The sequence below is a fragment of the Sycon ciliatum genome, chromosome 6 (genome assembly GCF_964019385.1).
Source record: "Sycon ciliatum chromosome 6, ocSycCili1.1, whole genome shotgun sequence".
NCBI lineage: Eukaryota > Metazoa > Porifera > Calcarea > Leucosolenida > Sycettidae > Sycon > Sycon ciliatum.
This window is the reverse complement of record NC_088648.1, coordinates 7,192,393-7,214,628: the sequence shown is the minus strand read 5'-3', so window position 1 is coordinate 7,214,628 and position 22,236 is coordinate 7,192,393. Positions and strand designations below refer to the sequence as shown.

The 22,236-nt window shown below is 46.9% G+C and overlaps 1 protein-coding gene across 1 annotated transcript; it reads right to left on the bottom strand.

Annotated features, from left to right (window-relative positions):
- Positions 1-3,490: 3,490 nt before the first annotated feature.
- LOC135819994 (uncharacterized) lies at positions 3,491-4,351 on the bottom strand. The gene has a single exon (XM_065333294.1). The coding sequence runs from the start codon at positions 4,349-4,351 to the stop codon at positions 3,491-3,493; it is 861 nt and encodes a 286-aa protein (XP_065189366.1).
- Positions 4,352-22,236: the final 17,885 nt, after the last annotated feature.

Below are 22,236 nucleotides of genomic sequence, written 5' to 3'. Positions count from 1 at the left end.
TGCACGACAGTGGTGCTGCATCCGGGGATCACCGCATCCTGGTGTAAGCTACCAAGGAAGGCCTGGACCTATTAGAGAAGTGTGACGCGTGGTACGTGGACATTCAAGACTGTTCCGAGGCTGTTTCTAATAATATGTATAATAATCTTTATTTCAGGATTACCCAAAGGCTGACGCCTATCGGGGGGATCCCCTATTTGTGTATATACAATGAACATTGGAGTTGGGAAAAAGAGAAAATGTGCAAAATGAGTTCGGAAACAGAGAGATACTGTACAAAAGATACAGTGAAAGTACAAGCAGTGTACATGTAAATCAATGAATTCACATCAAAGGAATACCAGTGCAGTTGAACTGATACTTTGCAATGTAAATTATAGCAATAAAAACTGATTTATGGCAGTTAAAAAAGTTATTGTGTTCTAGTCCGTGGACCCCGTCTAAAAAGTAAGAAATTAACGAAATGTGATAGCCGAAAATTAAAATTTCACACAAACCTCACAATAATCACACACAGGATGAAAAGCGAGAAAACCTTTTCCCCTCGTGGTCCTCTTTCCTATTCATGCATGTTGGCGCAGTACTCGTACAAGTCACCCGTGAAGTGTCAGACCAAGATGGACTCTTGGTCAGACTAAACAAGTGTTGAAAGCAGTATTTTTTAACTAAGATCCTGGACCTCAAGTGTTGTGATTATTGTGAGCTTTTGTGTGAAATTTTAATGTTCGGCTATCACATTTCGTTAAGGTGGCTCACGCCTACTTCAAAAAAATTAACGAATGCTCTGAAAATTTGGTGGGTGGTTGCTCTTAGGTAGTGTATGCAAATGGTGAGTTAAAAAAACGGGATCTCAATGCCAACTTTTGATATATAGCCGATGACAATTTCACTAAATTGTCAAATTTGGACAGGATTTGTGATGTATAGCGGACGGGTATTTCATCAAGAACCTGATTTACAATCTTCCTCATTTTTTGGTTATTGAATGGACTAAATGTGTACATGCCAATGAGAAAATAAAAAAACATATGCTTCAATGCTCAATTTCGCCATATAGGCGCAGAATGCCTTTTTTGATAAGTTTGCTTTGCTACATGTACATGCACACCTACATATCCCATGTACATATCCGTATACATCTACTCTTCTCTACTAGCCCCACCCCAACCCTGCAATACACATAGACACATGTGTACACATACATACACACACACACACACACACACACACACGCACGCACGCACACATCTACCCTTCTCTACTAGCCCACCCAACCCTGCAATACACATTGACACACGTGTACACACACACACATACCACACACATACCATACACATACCATACACACACACACACACGTGCACACAAACACACACAAGTGCACACATACACACGCATGCGGGTAAACACACACACACACACACACACACACACACACACACACACCTGTCCTGTCGAGCCACTACCACTAGGGTCACGTGGGCCCCGGAGGGGCAGCAGAGAGAGAGAGAAAGAGCACGCCACCCGATGGCGCTCCAGACACACACCATTGGACCATTGGACGCCCATCGCCGGACGTGATGATAGCAATGCTACAGCAGAAGCCATAGCAGCTTGTGCTGGGATTGCACCATTCAACAGCTTGCAAGGCTGAAGAATTGGCCACCACTATTCACACACACACACACACACACACACACACACACACACACACACACACGCACACACACACACACACACACACACACACACACACACACACACACACAACTTCTACTACTACTGCCACTGTAGCATGGTTGCCCACGGGCCACACCATTCCGAAAGAAGCCAGAGTCATTGTCAGGAGCAGAAATGGAGATGACGACTCAGGTCACTCTGTCAACGGAACTGACGGCCGCAGCGAGAACAGCGGACACCATTATGACGCTCTGTCAGACTTGGTTGCCCGATGGCCACGGTCGCACGTGTGACGTCTGAAACCAGGCCCTGACTTGAATTGCCGATTGCATGTCAAACACAAGAGAGAAGCTTGGAAGCTGAGCGGAATAGATGATGCCGGCGCGGACACTTTCCATGGTTCCAGGGGCAAACAATGATGCACACGCAAGCCACCACGAGAGTGAAACCACCTTCTGCATGTACCACACTGCACAGCACCACGCTGATCCTGGATGGGGAGACTTCGCTCTGCGCCACATTTGTGCCTTGTTTGTCACCTGGCTGGCGAAATGACCGATGGCAGATAAGACAGTACCGTCCACCCGCCATGCAGAACTATCCTGAGCAACTCCATACCAGGCCAGACACACACACACACACACACACACGCACATTCACAAACGTGCGCGTAAACAGTGACTAAACACACACGCGCACACACGCGCACACACACAAGGCCCACACATGATCGCACGCCTGCAGACCATCGCTCCAATGAAGATAAGATTACTACTTCTTTGCGTAAATATGTTTGAGATAGAGTGTCACTCTTAGATGTGACTGATGCCATCAACCAATGTCAAGGGAAAAATTCACGGTTCGCGTCAGACTCGGCTAGAGGCCGTGTTTTCCGCATCCGTAGGAACACCGTCATCCTTCAAGGATTAAGGCGCAGATGCAAGGAAAGAATGTGTTTAATCTTCTTCTGCACACGTAGAAATAGGTTTGGGCATTTTCGATGATTTAGAATGTACGTCGCGTGAATATGACAATGTGACAGAGGCAGCCACAATTTACTGATTACTGTGCATTGATCTAGCTATATACACTGCAAGTGCACTGTAAATATTGTGTTACATGCACGTAGTTGTGAAGAGAGACAGTATACATGTACATTCACCAATGACACACCTGTCAGACAGCAGGTTAGGGCTAGTCAAAGTTATGAAGGCACAATATACTATACGAAGGCACAATTTTGCGATGTACTTGAGTTTGTGAATATATAGTGGACTTTGTGTTCACACATACTCTACCAAATTGCCATGCACACCCTTGTAACACACACACACACTTGAGCCTGGGGAGCATGATTGCTGTCAGCCAGTGTTGCTTTCAAATGCTTATTCTCGTCAGGAGGGATGTGAAACACATGCTGGTAAATATCAATCTCTAAAAATAAAATAAAACCTAATCCTAAATAAAACGCTCGAGCACTGAGTGATAAGACAATAAATTGAAGGAATTTCTCAACAAAAACTCAGTGTACCGCTGTGATCAAGCCGTGGCAATAACTATAGGAGAGTTCTTGGTGGACAGCGATTATTATTATTATTAGAAGCTTCTCCGCGTTGGCATCAATGCAATGTAGATATACACAGCATGTATAGCTTTCGCATAAGCCGAAGCGACAACAGCCAAACAGGATATTGATGGCGATATAAAACATATGCGATATAAAACGCGTGACGAAAATAGAATACAATTAAAACAAGCAAACGAGCAGCTCAACCGAGTTGAATTTGAATTTGTTGATCATTATCAGGGTTCATCTGTGAGCAGCAACATATCTCTCCAGGATACGGCCGCTGAGGTAGGTCCACGCCCCGCGATTCTGGGCGATGCTCCTCAGCTGCTCAAGATCTGCCGAGGTCTTGAGGGTCCTCCCAACCAGCTCGAGATCGTGTCTGAGCACGATCGGCAGAGTTGTGCGCGGCCTGCCCCTCCAGGAAGTGTCAGCGGATGGCTTGAAATAGGAGCACATTGACAGGTTCGCCGGTGCACTCTGGTCCAGCCGCAGCACGTGCCCAAACAGACGCCAGCGGGCTCCCAGGATCGAGATACCAAGTGGTGTTGAGTTTGTCCTCTTGTACAGGGTGTTATTCTTGATCTTAGGTGGGTACCGTATGCCAATAACTTTCCGCAGTTGTTGTCTGTGGAACGCATCAACTCTATGCATAGCGGTGCCAGTGAGGCCCCAAGTCCCGTTGTTGTAGCACAGGACCGGCAAGACGAATGCCTTGTATAGCCGTACTCTCAGCGATTCGTTTACAATGGAACCACGTATCCATAATGCCCAGAGCCGGTGCAGGGCAGCTGTGGCGAGTTGCATTCTCCGCGCAGCATCCTCGTGGTCACCAATGAGGGAGCCCAGCTTCCTAGTGAGGCGCCATTCCTCGCACACTCTGTCGTTCAGCCGTGTGATGTTTGTGAGTTCTGTTTTAGATTCATTGATGTTGAGGTCCCAGGCTTTGAGGCACTTTGCAATGTCGGGCAGGAACTCTTGAATACGTTTGCAGTCAGACGATAGGAAGTCGACATCGTCGGGACAGCGATTACCATAAAGAAATGGTGAGATACTACAGTAGTACCCTCTACTGACACAATGCAACCACGTTGTCCAGTACATGTTCGAATCAAAAATACTTTCGTTCGTTCGTGACCATTTCAATCTATATGCAAGGGCGACCTCCACAATCCACTGGATTCAGAGTCGATTGATCAATATAGAACGGCCATTCTTGACAAAATAGTCACACAAATTTTGTGAAGGATGGCGTTCTACTGTCGAAGGGACTCGCCAAGTCACTTGAACCAATTCAACGAAAATACAAAATACTCAGGTTTTACACATTCACGTACACGTCTGTGCCGTCCCCCATTCCTTCCAAGACATCCACATAGACTCCAACGCCTTTATTCTACTTCTTCTTCCGAAGCCGACCATGGGCATGGGCAGTGCTTGCTGGAAGGGACTTCCCAAAACTTCTCTGACAGGTGACAATTTCCACAAGTAAAAAATGCACCTCAAAAAAGTAGCCAAGTGAAGGAGTGAAAAAAAGAAGAAAAAAGCTCACACTCTAGACTCGAGTACGAGAGTTTCGTACTCAGGCCATATGCTCGAGCTGGACCCTTCGAAACTGGAGTGCGCTACAAGCTCGCTACGCCAACTCCGCATGCACTTTTCTCGAACGTAGGAAGCGCGAGAACCTGCGCAGAAGACGAGTTTAGAAATAGGCGCGAGCAACCTTAATTTCTTACTTTTTAGACGGGGTCCACCGACTAGAAAACAATAACTTTTTTTAGAAAACTGCCCTAAAGCAGTTTTTATTGCTATAATTTCTTTTGTTTTTTTTTAGCTAAGGATATTATTATAATAATTGTGTCACCAATGGAATGTGCTAAATGATGGCCTACATGTAGCGCCTCTACATGTGCATCATATCAAATTCAATACCGTATTATACGCATTGATGTGCAAGCCTTTTCTTGCAGAAAATGGCACTAGTCTTGCATATTAATGTTCTTCAGTAGGGATGAAAGTTGGCATTGAGATCCCGAGTTCGAGTACTCTGATTTTCTCGGATCGAATATTCGAGTATTCTTCATCTCCTAAAAAGTGCACACCGAGGGCCTTAAAATCACATGATACAACCCTGATTGAACCGAGTGGCAGTCATTTTTCTCTGGTACATTGGTTGCTGGGTCATTTGGGTTCTCTCTACTCGTGAACAAATGTTCACCACACAGTCTGCACATCAAGATCTGCCGACTGCTGCTCTGAAACTGCAGATTTCTGTGATAAATGCAAGTACCATGTATGAACGAGTGCTCTGATGTATTCCGAGTACGATTACTTCTGAAAAAACCCGAGCGAGTACTCGAGTATTCGGTATAATTGTTTCACGCCTATTCTTCAGACTTCTGCAGGGGAATCATATGGGTAGTGGCGGTGATACTTTTTTTATACGCATGTCATTCTGTGGATGTTGCTGTTGCAGAATTTCGTGACTCTGTCATAAAATTGTTTTGTCTTTCAGAAAATTCAGATGTCCACACCCTAAATCACATTTACTTGAGAATTGTAACCAGATGCGTGCCGCAGATGTTTTTGTTGATTCTTTGTTTATAATTGTAGTCATGGGTTGTCGTGATAAGGTCATCCCGCATCATATTGTAGTACTGAAATAGTAATCCTGTTGATGTCGATAAAACTTTTGGAAGTAGTTCAATGACTTCAAAGTGTTAAAAGTCCACGATTGTCTAAAACAACACAGCAAAGTAGGAACAATAAACATGTATTAAAATGTAACCAAATACATTGTTGAGTCCGACACCTCGTTCCAACAACTACACTGATCCTGAGGATATAAGGGGCAAGGATATATGGTTGGAGGTACTGAGAGACAAACAAGGCACTCCATGCTAATAAAAATGTAATGTTACACGACTTTGGGGGAGTTTGAATGATATCAAGAGTACCGTACTGGCAATATAATATATGGTCGCAGTGAGGCCATGAAGCGTTACATTGGCACATGTTTACCGCACGCAGGCGTTAAATGCAAAGTCGCACAGTAGCCGTTACACAGGTTTCTATATTGCCGCAGTCCTTTTTTGCTATTGCAGGACTTCCTGCTGCGTCCAGTTTTGAACTTTTCACCACGCGGTACACGTGCTTTCACAGTTTTCAGCCTTTTTTGCAATGAAAAGATCGCTGCACCCCGCCGGACGCGCGTTACGAACGCAACGAAAATTTGTCGCACTAGCCTGGTCGCGCGTTACGCCGCACCCCCTGCGTTACGCGTTACGCGGCAACATATATTGCCAGTACGGTACATGAAAACCAGAGTGTGCAGCTTGGGGCCTTTTCTGCTATGGGTGTCTGTCACGGCGGAATTCCGTGATTACAATCATCATATTTGGCGCAGATCTGAGGCGAGAAATGGCGTAGTGCGTACAACTGAGCTGCAGTTGTGGAGAAAGAGACCTGCTTGAATCCTGCTTGGTTTTCATGTACTCTTGATGATATCCAGTAGGGCTGCAACGAATATTCTATTTCACAAACGAACGAATACTCACCCATAACGAACGAATAACGAATATTCTCTCAAAATGCTCAATTATTTCAAGGTTGAAACAAATATTTAAATAGGAACGAAATCGAATTTTTTTTGGAAACGAATCGAATCTTCTATATCAAAAGAATCTTAGAAAGAATTTGGCTAGTCCCCGGTTGTTCTAGACAAAGTAGATGTCTAGTGGAGTCATGTCCACTACTCTTGTGAATCATATTCCCCTTTCTCAACACATAAAACATGTGCATATCACTCCATCCGTTGAAGAATTACTACAATAGATCTACACAAGAGCAGAGTGTGTGCACGTGTCAAAACGAACGAATAGTCTAAAGGGGAAAATGTTCCTTCTATTGGGTTCCAAACGAATATCTATCGAATATTCGAATATTCCTTGTAACCCTAATATCCAGTCAAACCTCTTTAGGACGAACATCAAGGGACCGATGTAGGTGTTGGCGGATAATGCTCGGTAATATGGGATATAATGCTCTCAGTAATGCTCCACAAAAGGCCATAATTATATAATGCTCCAAATAATGCTGATAATGCCTCGCCGGACGGAATATAAACTCCTGAACCTTGCGGTATTGGGCTAAGAAAAACGCTATAATATTGCACCCATGCTATGATAAACACATAATACAATATCAGGTAAACTTGTAGGTACATGATTATACTCTTCTTCCCTGACAATGTTGTATCGCATGCCAAGCACACTAACTTGCCACAGTCGCTTTTGAGCGGCTCATCTGGGACCTCCCGCAGACCCGCACCCGTGTTTCGGCACTGATGGCCACTTCAGTGCTCTATCCATGAGCTACTCGCGTCTTTTTGGAAACATTTTCAGACTTGGTAATAGCTGTTTTCTGAAAAGACCGCTTCCTCGCTATCGCGGCAGGATCTGCAGTTTCCAACTCAACGACGTCACTATCATCAGAGGACTCCGCCAAAAGCTCATCTGGAGAAAGCCCAGCTTCCTCCCAATCCCAAGAACGGCATCGCGGCGAGTCAGCCATCAGGGTTGGCTGCTAGTTAGCTGGTCTTACACAATGGTCAATGTCCGGTAAAAGTCCAGCGTTCCTCTTCGACAAAGACATGGACTCTTAATCTTGCTTCGATGAAGAATGTTTTTGTAACATTGTGGACGGTAACCGGGTAAGGTCTGGAATGTGTGCGTGTGCGCACCTCCACCGGTCCATGCTGGCTCACATTTGTTTCGTTGGTTCGGCGTTGTTACCTGGATCTTCAAAAAGTAGTTAGTTGCTGGCCGAAGATAGACTTCCGGGATCGGAAGTTTCTGCGAGAGTTTCCACACTGTGCTGGACCACAGCCAGCTAGCACTATTGCATGCAGTATTGCCTTGGCACTGCGTGCCACGATCTGTTTGGTACGATGCATGATGGATACGGTGGTCTATCGCTTGTAGCAAGAGTACATAACCCCCGTTTGGGGGTTATGTACTCTTGCTTGTAGTAATACATCGCGATACTAATAAAATGTTGCCAATCAAAGACCAACGCTATAGCCGATACGAATCTGTACATGACAAAGTGTGTAGATCTACCATGCAGTCATGTAGAACGTCGTATAATGCCATTTTTGGCCTCGTAATGCTTTATAATGCTCGTAATGCTCCGGGTGGTGTATAATGCTCGATATAATGCCGGCATTATCCGCCAACACCTAGACCGATGGTATTTGTTCTGTGAGTTTGTCTTAACCCTATTTTATAACGAGTGAATACAATTATTTCTCCAATAGAGACACGAATAGATTTCTTCTACAGCGAAAGATTCTAAGCCAGACCAAACCATTGACTCGTTTTGTATGAAACAAATGAGTCACTGAACTTTCTTTAGCAATGTCAACGTGACGGCAACTGAAACAACAACAGCGAAAATACGATACATATCCAGCACATTCTTGAAGGTACTACAAACAGATTGCAGATCGTAATTCTTGCTCTGCCGGCACGCAACCTTTTTGGGGCAGTGCAATCTCGGCGCTACTCACAAATCAAACAGCCCAGACTCGAGTAAACAAATCCAATCGTACGAGATTTTCACGAGACGAGACTGCACCCATTGGCTTGTTTCGTATGAAGCAAACATGTCACTGAATGCATGAACCTCTCCATAATGGAGATTTTCCCTGATACGCACATTTTTGTATGCGAATTTATTTTGCATACTCGGCCAATGCGTCCTTGAACCTTTCCCTCCAGATTGGGAACTGCCAACGATGCTATGCCACTGCAAAATTCAGATTCTGCCCAATGATCGGAGCACGGAGTGCCGGAAGCAATCATGACCAGTGCCTTACTTGTAACGTACCAATGTACAATGAACATGAGTATTTCGACAACACATCTAAGCCTCAGCAGCAACATAAGCCTTACCGTCAAGAAGGTGAACTCGCGTTCTTCGCACACTGTTGGCAAGGGCAAAGAGATACGAATGGATATAAATCCGAATAAATCAGCACACGTTTCCGTAAATGAAAGAGTGAGCATAAGCAAATGAATCGAAGGAAACTGGTCAACTCAGAGATCACCTGTCATTGAGTATTCCGTAAAAGGAGGCCTCGACAGCAAAAAAAGCTAAATTTAGAAAAGAGATCCTGTCAGATTTTCCATTATCTATTGTATTCCACCTAAAATCAGCACACTTTTTGTAAATGAAAGCGTCAACACAAGCAAATGAATCAAAGGGAGCTGGTCAACTCACCTGTCATTGAGTAATTTTCCGTGAAAGGAGGTCTCCGCAGAGCCGAAGCGAAATAAGTCAGGACACGTACACAAAATATACGAAACAGCTCATGCAATAATCAGTTCCAAAGAAGGAAGTTCCTCGCGCATGCACATCCGAAAACGGACTGCACTGCAACACAATGTCTGCCGTGCACGTGCACAGCACGCGGCTACCACGCGTTGGTAGATCTAATACCGAGCACCTTACGTAGAAACTCACTTAGTCTAAGTGAAATACCGAGCACCTTGCGTAGAAACTTACGCAGCATAGCGATGTAGTTTTTTCTGCCATGTGAACACAATAATAGAAAAGCTGATAGGATCGCTTTTCTAAATACGTAAATGACGCTTGAATTCTGTTAGGGAATCTAAAGTTGTCAATCGTCGTGGGAGACAATTCCAAAGTGCACCAGTTTTCTGTAGGAAGAGACATGAGAAAATTCGGCCATGTGAGTTAAAAATGAGCTTTTTGGGCCTACGGGCACCACGTGAGATGGTAATCGCAAAGTTCTCCAACTATACACTGGCCATGGCTTGCATCAGGGTTCCAACATCCCCCTCGTGTATGCCGTGCTTCCAAGCAAGCCGCAACTGTGCTACGAGAGATTTTTGTCGGCTTTGTTGGACAGCAAGCCAGATGTCAATGCCAACACTGACGGTGATGTTAGGCATGATTAAGGCGATCAAGTCCAAATCTCCTGACGCCGAGTGCACTGGATGTTTCTTTCACCTTTCGCAGAACCTGTACCGATATATCCAGCGCAATGCAGAGATGCTGGAGCTCTACACCGCGAACGCGGAGTTCGCTCTTGCATGGAAAATGATTCCGGCGTTCGCCTTTGTGCCAACATGAGATGTCATTGACTAGTTTGAAATTCTGGACAGCAATGCTCCCGATGCCCTGGATCCGCTGTTGAACTACTTCGAAGAATACTACATCGGCCGACTTACTAATAATATCGCCACGGCTACAACATTTCCATTGTCTAGAGAATGTTGCCAGCTGCCAATGCAAACGGCCAGTGCGTCTTCACATGAGTGGGATTGACGGTACGCGAATTGCTCATTGGGAATGAGTGGTGTAGCATAAGGGGTCCTGATATATTGGCGAAGCTGGTCATATACAATTCGCTCCAGTAGCTTGGAGGCTATCGGCAGGAGTGAGATGGGTCGGTACTTGGTTGGGTCACTTCGGTCTCCTGTCTTAAATACAGGGCAGATGTTAGCAATTTTGTAGGGGCTGGGAAATCCTCCAGTAGTTATAAACTCATGAACGATATCTCTCCACAGCAAGCCATTTCCACAGCGCTGCACACCAAATCCAGGATACCCTCAGAAACCGGCAAAGACTACCACTCACGTTCCACTACTGCCTAGTACTGAATCCTACCTGACTTCTTGACACGACTCAAACTTGCAAGTCACTAAATAAACGTCAACTTTAATAATCAAGCCACAAATCTGCAACGTCACGAGGGTGCTGGCAAAAGTCCTGCTACACAGCGGAAGGCGAAGCCCCCAGCCCGCCGCCGTGCAGCCCAATGCGTGGCTAAAAAAACGTGATTTTTTGGACTTTTTTTGGATTTGGAGCAAAATTCTGCACACTTTCGCGCTTTCCATGATACAAGTTGCACACGGCCTGCGCAGATTCAAATTCAGTGCTACCAAAAATTGACAGCGTGCAACAAAAAAATCTTTCCTGGCAAGGGCACATTTTTGGTCATAGCTCTTGAATGGCTGGTCAGATGGAGACAAATTTTTCAGAGTGTTGCAGCTATTCATGGTCTTTCACCTGATGTAGGACTCGATATGAATTTACAAATTCAATTTTTCAGTCTATTATTGGGTAGTCTGCCACCTTAAATTAGTAGGGAAAGGTGCCCGCGACCATTATAAGCAAATGATAGAAACATATTAAATAATTGACAATGCAGACCAATGCCTGGATTTGGACGAAAGATTTATGGAGACCAGCTCCTATTGAGAATAACATGAACAGCAACAGCGTGAGAACAAAGATTTCTAACAACTACACCAAACAGAAGGATCATGACAAATACAGGTTGCCTATAGTTACAGCGTGTGTATAGTGTGAGACCAGTACAGGGCATAGGAGCATGGTTGCTGCTGCTGCTGCTGCTGCTGCTGCTGCTGTTGCTGTACTACAAAGCAAGCAGGAAGTCCAAATCATCGTCATAGTCATCTGCATTCGCCACGGCTGCAACAGCAGCAGAACGTTTACTCGTTGCTACGGTGTCCATGTTCATCAGTCCGGCTTCAATGGCCGCAACCTGAGCACCTTTGTTGGCTATTGGAACACTTTTCTTGGCAACTGGAGCACCATTGGTGGCTACGGGAGCACCTTTGTTGGCTACCAGAGCAGGGGCTGGCTTCTTGTCGCTTCTTCGTGCTGGTGCAGTGGTTGTGCTAGTCGAGGTAACTGCTGCAGGTGTTGCTGATGCTGTTGGCAGGGCTAATAGTAATATAGCATCCAACACAGCATCACCATCACCATCTTTCCCATCGCTGACTTGAGCATACGGACCACACTGTTGTGGAGTAGGCTGAACCTGCTGGATTGGTGAAGCAGCTGGAGCAGAGTTACAGGGGCCAGGATAGGACTGTGCCGGCACGCTTTTCTGCTCACCACTGCTGCTAGTGCTGAGTGCAGTAGTAACGTTATCCGCAACAGTAGGCAGATTCTGGATCTTTGCCCTTGCGATGTACTGCTGAATGGGTACGGGTGAAATGTCCGTGGCGTTAACTAGTCGTTGCTGGGAGGTAGCATTGTAGCTGGATTTCACCCTCTCTGCACTAGCATTAGCACTACGTTGGAATTCATCGATAGTGGCACTAGAAAGGTGGTGTGCACTGATGTTGAGGCGAGTGTGCACAGAAATAGAGAGCAAGTTCTTTGCCAGCGCGCTCAGATCGATGCCAATGTCAGCCTCTGGCAATATCGCGTCTTGACGGTGCTGGTGCAGAGCCGTATTGAGAGGTTGATGTAGCAGCCCTGAAAACTGCTTGGCATCGTCTTGTTGCCGCTGGTATTTCCTCTGCATTATTTCCTCATCAAACTCATCATCCCGTGACGGCTCCGGCTCGTAATACCTGTACTCATTGCTGTCAAGCTCCTCTGCGCGCTGTGGTGCTTGCTGTGAAATTCCGGCCTTGTACACTTTGCGATAACTTCCTCCACCTCTCTTTCCGCGACCTCGGCCAGCATCTCTGGCTCCTGGTTTGCCAATCATTGCTCACGACAAGAGCGAGCAGCTTCTTTTCAGCTTAGGTACAAATCGCAAAACAAGACTTCTAGTAAAACTGCAACTGACAAAATGAGCAAGAAACTAACTGCACCTTGTACCCAGACAGGTCAAGTTAGTTATGGTATAGGTGGGTAGGTAGGTACATTTTTATTTGAATTCGCAGAACCAAACGGGCGGTGTCGCCCAATTACATGGAAGCGAATGGAAACAGTAAAATATTGTAGGAAATAGCCTAACATGATAGCAGGGTGTAGTACAAAGCAAAGAACGCTCAGTCAATGAATAACGTTAACGTTAGAATACAATAACGGGGAGGCGGTAAACAGCACATGACTGGTACTGTGGAGTACCGCAAACGTTCAAAGATTCCTGTAGTGTTCAGTAGTGGGTGCTACTGCTAGCAAGACAGAACGGGAGGCAGGCTTGTTTGAACTGGTGGTACTGGGTAATACCACGCACGTCGGATGGCAGGGTGTTCCATAAAATGGACCCGTGAGCGGTTGGACGGTCGTGGCCGGCTTTGGAGGCAGATTTGGGCACTTGAAGGCCCAAGCTGCGTTGCGCGCGCGTTGTTCGAGTACTGGGGTGCTCCAGAAGGGCTTGCAGTGCATTGCTTGCCCGACCATTCGAGCAACGCCAGATCATAATAAGGGTATTTTGCTTGTGGAGCTCTTCGACGCCATACAGCTGCAGACCAGCAAGCAGAGGTTGGGCGCTTGTGCGAGGTGGCAGGCCGAATACGTCTCGTGCCGCACGGTTTTGCTGGACCTGAAGGCGGGACAACTGGTCTTGTCGAAGGCACCCAGAGAACGCCACGGACCCGTAGAGCAAATCTGGCATCACAACGGATTTCACGTACTGCTCTCTGGACTTTCTTGTAAGGCAACGGCGGGCTCTCCAGAGTGCTCCCACTTTCTGCGAGGCCTTCTTCACAGCATTGTTAACGTGTTCGTCAAATCGAACGTGCTCGTCTATCGTGATGCCCAGGGCCAGGTACTTCGCATGGGGAACTGCTGGTAGCGGGTTTCCACGGCATTTGACAGTAATGTCTTGGCCGGAAATTCGCAGGACATGGCTTTTGCTAGTGTTCAGGATTAGATTCCGTTCCTGGAGGTGGTTAGCAATCGCGGTTGTAGACGTTGTTAGAACTCGCGATACTTCCTGGCAATCAGGGTGGCTGAACGTGAGAGCAATATCGTCAGCAAACTGCACTGAGATTGACGGACTGGCAATGGTGGGCACATGCCTGGTGTAGATGTTGAAAAGCACGGGTCCGAGAACGGACGCCACATGAGCATGTGCCACTGACACGAATGGATCCAGCGATTTGCACTTGTTGGGTGCGTCCTTCGAGGTAGTCTGCAAACCATTGGAGTGCAGTGCCGTGAAGGCCAACTTCGAAAAGATCGCGTACAAGAATGTCATGCTTGACTTTGTCGAAAGCCTTCGACATGTCCAGCAAACACACACCACTGGCTAGTCGCGCGTCCTTTGCATGGAGAATGTTCTCCGTCAGGAGTACCAAAGCGTCTTCAGTGCAGTGGTTTGTGCGGTATGCAAATTGCGTGGTCGGCAGCACGTCGTTTGCCGCGAGGAACCTTGTAAGCTGCCGATGTACTACCTTTTCAAGCAGCTTCGCAACAATTGGTAATAATGACACAGGTCTGTAGTTAGTGGCGACTGTTGGGTCCCCTGCTTTGTAAAGCGGCTTTACCAGGGCGTGTTTGAACGGCTTCGGTAGGCGACCGGAATGCAAGGAGGCATTGAAGAGGTCGCATAAGTGCGGGCCAACAATATCACTGCAGGCTCGCAGCAGACGGCCAGGGATCTCGTCACTGCCTGTAGCCTTGTCAGGATCGATTGTGGCGAGTAATCGCTGTACTGCGGGACAGGTCGTTGGCGTGAGAGCTGATAGTGAGGTGCGGGTGCAGGGACCATGGGGTATCTGTAGGGTGTCCGGACGACTTGGATCAGTGACAATACTATTGAAGGAGCTGCTCACCGCAGAAACGTCGCACACTGGGTCCTGCCTTGCCTTGGAGCGGCCGGTTACCGCGTTCAAGGTTGACCACATTCTCCTTGGATCATGAGAGTGCTGCTCACATTGTCTGGTGAAAAAGCGTTTCTTTTCTTGCGGATTGCGTTGGATGCCTGAGACCGGGCTGTTTTATACCGGGAGAGTAGGATGTCATTTCCTCTATCTCCTAGCCAGCGCTTGTGTAATCTGTTTTTCTTTTGCGTGAGTTGGTACGTATCCTTGTCGAGCCAAGGTAATCTCGCAGCAGCTCTCTGGCATCTTGACGAGAGCATGATGGGTGCATGTATGTCTAGAACTGTTTTGAACCCTTCATAGAAAGCCGTCCACATGTCGTCAACATCCATGTGGGCGGATGTAGGATTAGCGCTGAGTGCTTCGGCGAGGTCACACCGGAACTGGTCGATATCAATGTTGAGTAAGTGGCGACGCTTTTGGCGTTGCCTACCTGGACTAGTTGTGGGCATGGCGATATGGAGGTTCGCCATCACCGCGTGGTGGTCGCTGGTCGAACATTCCATGACAACGCAACTCGAGACAAAGTTATGGTCTGCTAGGACAAGGTCGATTACTGAACCATGATTCCCACTTGGAGTCGGCCGTGTGGGGGACTTCACCAAATTCGAGATGCCAAACATATTGCTCAGGTCTTGCAGGTGTGTACGATGGTGGCTGTGAGTTGTCATGTGGACGTTGAGATCACCAATAATGGTCATGTGTGGCGCTTGCGCTCGGGCCCGCTGCAGTGACTCTTCAAGGTCCTTCCAGTAGTCAATCCCCACGTCTGGAGCTCGGTAGACGCAGGCCACTGCATGTTGACCCTGGCCGCCTTTGATCGATATCCAGACAGATTCTAGGCCGTTCAAAGACAGTTCGGGACAAGGTCGGATTGGCAAAGAAGATTTGTAATATATACAAGTACCTCCTCCTCGTCTACCCACGCGGTCTGTCCTTGTGAGGTTGTATCCAGGAATGGCTACTTCTCCGTCACCAATAGTGCTGTCTAGCCAGGTTTCAGCAAAAGGTAAGCCTCTTTTCATAGATTTATATATTACGCATCTGCTACCTCTTTTGCACCATGGCTGGTATACTTGGGTAGTAGCGCTGTTCATCCGTCCCTTGCCGCTATGGGCGTGGGCTGATTCGGCGGTACTTCCCTCTTGCTTGTGCAGCAGCCTGTACGAACCACTGACACTGGTATACCCCCATCGAAAAGAAATAAACTATGAGTAGAAGTGACATCATTATCACCTAGCAATGACGTCAAACTGTGATTACATGATCGTACATCACTGGCACTGGAAGCCGTCCAGGCTAATTGTCTACTTAACTTCAGCACGCATCACGTAAATGTTCGTTATCCTGGATGCTACCAGTCTAGTCCGCGGATGACGTACATATAAGTGATCAGATCTACATGACGTCGTACAGATTTTTTCGGCTTCCGTGTAGTACTAGTACATATATTACCAGGCCTGTACCGTGGTCACGCGGAGCTAGGTCTAGGTCTGTTCAGGAGACGTATTACGACAAGTACACGTGGAGTTCGCCACGTTTCACCGCACGAGTACCGAGTAGGTTGTGCAGTGCAAAATAAGTCAGAAAGAAATTTGTTGACAATTTGTCGATATTGTCAACCATGGCACGACGTATACAGCGCTGAGGAGATCGACCAAGTTTTAGAGCAGGTCACGCTTAGTTTGGATAGCGATAATGAGCCAACCGTCTCTGAGAGCAATTTTCGTCGGCAGATGAGTCTATGTCTTCATCTCCTGAACGATGTGCGTGCCAGAAATTGGCGATGCTGCTGACGATGTTGAGGTGATGGAGAGCGCGGAAGCAGCAGCAACAGGTGGTACGGAGGAAACCAGTGCTGGCGACTAGACCATGTCCTTGAAGTCGCATGTGGAAGCCACACAGGAGCCAAAAAATGCATTTACAATTTTTTTCACATTTTCTTGCCTATTCTGTCCGTGCGCGGGATCCAAATCTAAAAAACGTTCAGAAGCAGCCATTGGTGGTGGGATAGGGCCCTTGAACGTGGCCCTGGAATCTGTCACAACGGCAGGAGTGGCCACGCGTTTTCTCACACACTCCCACAGACCCAAGTCAATTTTTGAGTTTTTTTAGGTTTAGGCTATAGGGCGTGCTACAAGGTCGTACCTTTGATACAACATCCAGTGCTGGGACCTCCACAGCAAGCCATTTCCACAGCGCTTCAAACCAAATCCAGGGTACCCTCAAAAATCGGCAAAGACTACCTACCACTCACGTTCCACTACTGCCTAGTACTGAATCCTACCTGACTTCTTGACACGACTCAAACTAACTTGCCAAAGTCACTAAATCAACGTCAAATTTTAATAAACAAGCCACGTATCTGCAACGTCAGTCGTCACGAGGGTGCTGGCAAAAGTCCTGCTTCACGGCGGCGGGCTGCTGGGCTTCGCCCGCCGCCGTGCAGCCCAATGCATGGCTAAAAAACGTGATGTTTGGACTTTTTGAACTTGGAGCAAAATTCTGCACACTTTCGCGTGTTTCCATGATACGAGAAGTTGCGCATGGTCTGCTCACATTCAAATACAGTGCTGCCAACAAATGACAGCGTGCAACAAACGAATCTTTCCTTGCAAGGGCACATTTTCGGCCATAACTCTTGAACGGCTGGTCAGATCGGGACACAATTGTCAGAGAATTTGCAGCTATTCAAGCTCTTTCCACTGACGTAGCACTCAGTATGAATTTACAAATTCGATTTTTCAGCGAATTTTGGGTAGTCTGCCACCTTAAATTAGAAGGGAAAGGTGCCCACGAACATTATAAGCAAAACTTCAAAAGAAAGAAACTTATCACATGGCACGTGATTGTTGCCCATACTCCAGCGAATCAGCACCTTTCGCGCAGCGGGCAATAATACGCGATATTGCCCGCAAAAAAAGGTATTTGCCCGAAAAAATAGTTTATTTCAGTGATCACGTGACTACTCGTATACAACGACTCTGTAGACTGTACGACTCTACGCCGAGTCGCAGTGTAGCATTGAGACGAAGATGGAATTCGTTTTGGAGATGGACGTCCAAGCAATGGACATGGCCTTGGACGTCTGCCGTGTGGTGCTTGCAGGGATCATTTTGTTCAGTCATGTTGGCAGCCTGACCGTCGGTAAGCTTGTGGATAAGATTCAGTTCTGCTCGATGTGGTACTGTGATCACAAACAATTATTTGAAAAAACACAAATTCAACTCAGCATCGTTCGTTTCAGATCCTCGCAAAGTCAATGCTTGTGTGTGGTCTTCATGTGCCACGCAGAACTCTTACCAGGCTCATCTGTCCTCTGCCTTCACCTTTGCTTGAACAACAAACACAACAATTCAGGAATGTTTTGCAATGAAAAAACAGCTATCTGGAGCTAAAAATAGGAAGAAAAATTATCCTCGGAATTACACACCAGGCCAGGGAGTCGTCAAATACTTGCAGTACTGTATTTGACAACTTCCTGATACACATGTAAATATGAAGAGACTCTTTGTGGTCGCACTCTGAATTTTTCAACTGAAATTATGATTCTGCCGTGTTTTATTGTGGTTGTCTATTGCTATGACGATTCCGCGCCGGCACTTTTTTCTGTCTCCGTCTTTCAGTATATTTTGTAGGTGTCAGACGAACAGAGCACCTCAAATTATTTTCAAATAATTACAATATCTACTATTTCGTCGTCTTCACTTGATCGCTATCAGTACCGCCTTTCCCACGGTCTTGTCAGCTACCAACAAGCAGCGGAGTTCATGAGGCTTCGTCTTGGGAGACAAACCAAAGAAAGTGTGTGACATTCCGCACTCGCCTCAGTCAAACCAATAAGTGGATCTAAACCTGGAGAGGCGACGAACAAATGACTACCGGTATGTCAGAACTACATGTACTTCGCGTTCGGTGTTCCGTTCACACTGCACTGGTTCATGCTGCTGATCACCCGAAAAGTGTTGTCTATGAAGAAGACCCCCTCGACTTAGGCCTCGGCCTTTGGGGAATCCATAAATAAATAAATAAATAAATAAAGAGATAGACCACCAATTTACACTGTACAGTGTTGCATGTACTACATGATTTTATAATGTGTAGGAGCACATAGTCATTGCACGTATGTTATTTTGTAGTACTAGCACTGCAGACTGTTAATGGTGCACATGTGAAGGCCATAAAATTAGTAGGGACAGGTGCCCGCGACCAAGATAAGCAAACGAAAGAAACATAGCGATTGACAATGCAGACCAATGCCTGCATTTGGACGAAAGATTAATGGAGACCAGCTCCAAGTAATAAGAACATGAACAGCAACAGCGTGAGAACAAAGATTCCTAACGACAACAGCAAATAGAAGGATTATCATGCAGTATACACAAAGGTTAGCTATAGGTTACCTATATAGTCACAGCACATGATGTGCATAGTCTGAGACCAGGAAAGGAGAAAACAGCATGTGCATAGTCTGAGACCAGGAAAGGAGAAAACAGCATGTGCATAGTCTGAGACCAGGAAAGGAGAAAACAGCATGTGCATAGTCTGAGACCAGGAAAGGAGAAAACAGCATGTGCATAGTCTGAGACCAGGAAAGGACAAAACAGCATGTGCATAGTCTGAGACCAGGAAAGGAGAAAACAGCATGTGCATAGTCTGAGACCAGGAAAGGAGAAAACAGCATGTGCATAGTCTGAGACCAGGAAAGGACAAAACAGCATGTGCATAGTCTGAGACCAGGAAAGGACAAAACAGCATGTGCATAGTCTGAGACCAGGAAAGGACAAAACAGCATGTGCATAGTCTGAGACCAGGAAAGGACAAAACAGCATGTGCATAGTCTGAGACCAGGAAAGGACAAAACAGCATGTGCATAGTCTGATACCAGGAAAGGACAAAACAGCATGTGCATAGTCTGAGACCAGGAAAGGACAAAACAGCATGTGCATAGTCTGAGACCAGGAAAGGACAAAACAGCATGTGCATAGTCTGAGACCAGGAAAGGACAAAACAGCATGTGCATAGTCTGAGACCAGGAAAGGACAAAACAGCATGTGCATAGTCTGAGACCAGGAAAGGACAAAACAGCATGTGCATAGTCTGAGACCAGGAAAGGACAAAACAGCATGTGCATAGTCTGAGACCAGGAAAGGACAAAACAGCATGTGCATAGTCTGAGACCAGGAAAGGACAAAACAGCATGTGCATAGTCTGAGACCAGGAAAGGACAAAACAGCATGTGCATAGTCTGAGACCAGGAAAGGACAAAACAGCATGTGCATAGTCTGAGACCAGGAAAGGACAAAACAGCATGTGCATAGTCTGAGACCAGGAAAGGACAAAAACAGCATGTGCATAGTCTGAGACCAGGAAAGGACAAAACAGCATGTGCATAGTCTGAGACCAGGAAAGGACAAAACAGCATGTGCATAGTCTGAGACCAGGAAAGGACAAAACAGCATGTGCATAGTCTGAGACCAGGAAAGGACAAAACAGCATAGCTGCTGCTGCTGCTGCTGCTGCTGCTGTTGTTGCTGCTGCTGCTGCTGCTGCTGTACTACAAAGCAAGCAGGAAGTCCAAATCATCGTCATAGTCATCTGCATTCGCCACGGCTGCAACAGCAGCAGAACATTTACTCGTTGCTACAGCGTCCATGTTCATTAGTCCGGCTTCAATGGCCGCAACCCCAGCACCTTTGTTGGCTATCGGAGCACTTTTCTTGGTAACTGGAGCATCATTGTTGGCAACTGCAGCACCATTGTTGGGAGCACCTTTGTTGGCTATGAGCTGTCCAATATTGGCACTTACTGTTGGTTTGGTGGACATGTTGTTTTCTGACAAAAGGTTCCGTCCTGAACGTACAGTGGCTGCAGTGGATGGACTACTGGCAGTTGTGGACGCGCAAGGAACACTGGTCAGGGATGTTGCGGGTGCGCACTGTGCTGCATTGCTCCCATCTGCTGATGCATCACCCTTGCAGCCAATTGGTCGTGCCACAGTCTGCAGTCGATTCGTCACTCTTGGTGCTGGCTTCAGGTCGCGTCTTCCTGCTGGTTCAGTGGTTGCATTAGTCAAGGTAACTGCTGCAGGTGTTGCTGATGCAGTTGGCAGGGCTAATATAGCATCCAACACAGCATCACCATCACCATCTTTCCCATCGCTAACTTGAGCATACGGACCACACTGTTGTGGAGTAGGCTGAACCTGCTGGATTGGTGAAGCAGCTGGAGCAGAGTTACAGGGGCCAGGATCGGACTGTGCCGGCACGCTTTTCTGCTCACCACTGCTGCTATTGCTGAGTGCAGTAATAACGCTATCCGCAACAGTAGGCAGATCCTGGATCCTTGCCCTTGCGATGTACTGCTGAATGGGTGCGGGTGAAATGTCCGTGGCGTTAACTAGTCGTTGCTGGGAGGTAGCTTTGTAGCTGGATTTCACCCTCTCTGCACTAGCATTAGCAGTACGTTGGAATTCAGCGATAGTGGCACTAGAAAGGTGGTCTGCACTGATGTTGAGGCGAGTGTGCAAAGGAATAGAGAGCAAGTTCTTTGCCAGCGCGTTCAGATCGATGCCAATGTCGGTCTCTGGCAATATCGCGTCTTGACGGTGCTGGTGCAGAGCCGTATTGAGAGGTTGATGTAGCAGCCCTGAAAACTGTTTGGCATCGTCTTGTTGCCGCTGGTATTTCCTCTGTATTATTTCCTCATCAAACTGATCATCCCGTGACGGCTCCGGCTCGTAATACCTGTAGGCATTGCTGTCAAGCTCTTCTGCGCGCTGTGGTGCTTGGTGTGACATTCTGGCCTTGGACCCTTTGCGATAACTTCCTCCACCTCTCTTTCCTCGACCTCGGCCAGCATCTCTGGCTCCTGGTTTGGCAATCATTGCTCTCGACAAGAGCGAGCAGCTGCTTCTTAGCTTAGGTAAAACTGCAACTGGCAAAGTGAACAAGAAACTACTGAAGTAACTGAAACGTGTACACAGACAGGTCAAGTTAGTTAGTTATGGTACAGGGAAGCCTCCTTTCATAGATTTATATAGTACGCAGCTGGTACCTCTCTGCGCCATGGCTGGTATACTCGGCACAGTACGGCTGTTCATCCAACCCTTGTCCTTGACGCTATCGCGGCGCAGGCTGGATTCAGTGGTCCTGCCCTCGTGTTCGTGAAGGATCCTACGCACCACTGGTACACCCTCAAAGAAAGGAAATGAACTACGAAAAGTAACTACATCATGACTGTCACCTAGGAATGTCAAACTGTGATTACGTCACTGGAAGCCGTTGAGGCTAATTGTGTACTTTTAAATAAGACATGGCAGCCATTTTGAACTGGCCACGCACGCTGCTCGTGAAGTGCAGCCAATCA

What these genes read in the sequence shown, in the direction of transcription:
- LOC135819994 (XM_065333294.1), bottom strand. Translation starts at nt 4,351, where the DNA reads ATGTACTGGACAACGTGGTTGCATTGTGTCAGTAGAGGGTACTACTGT.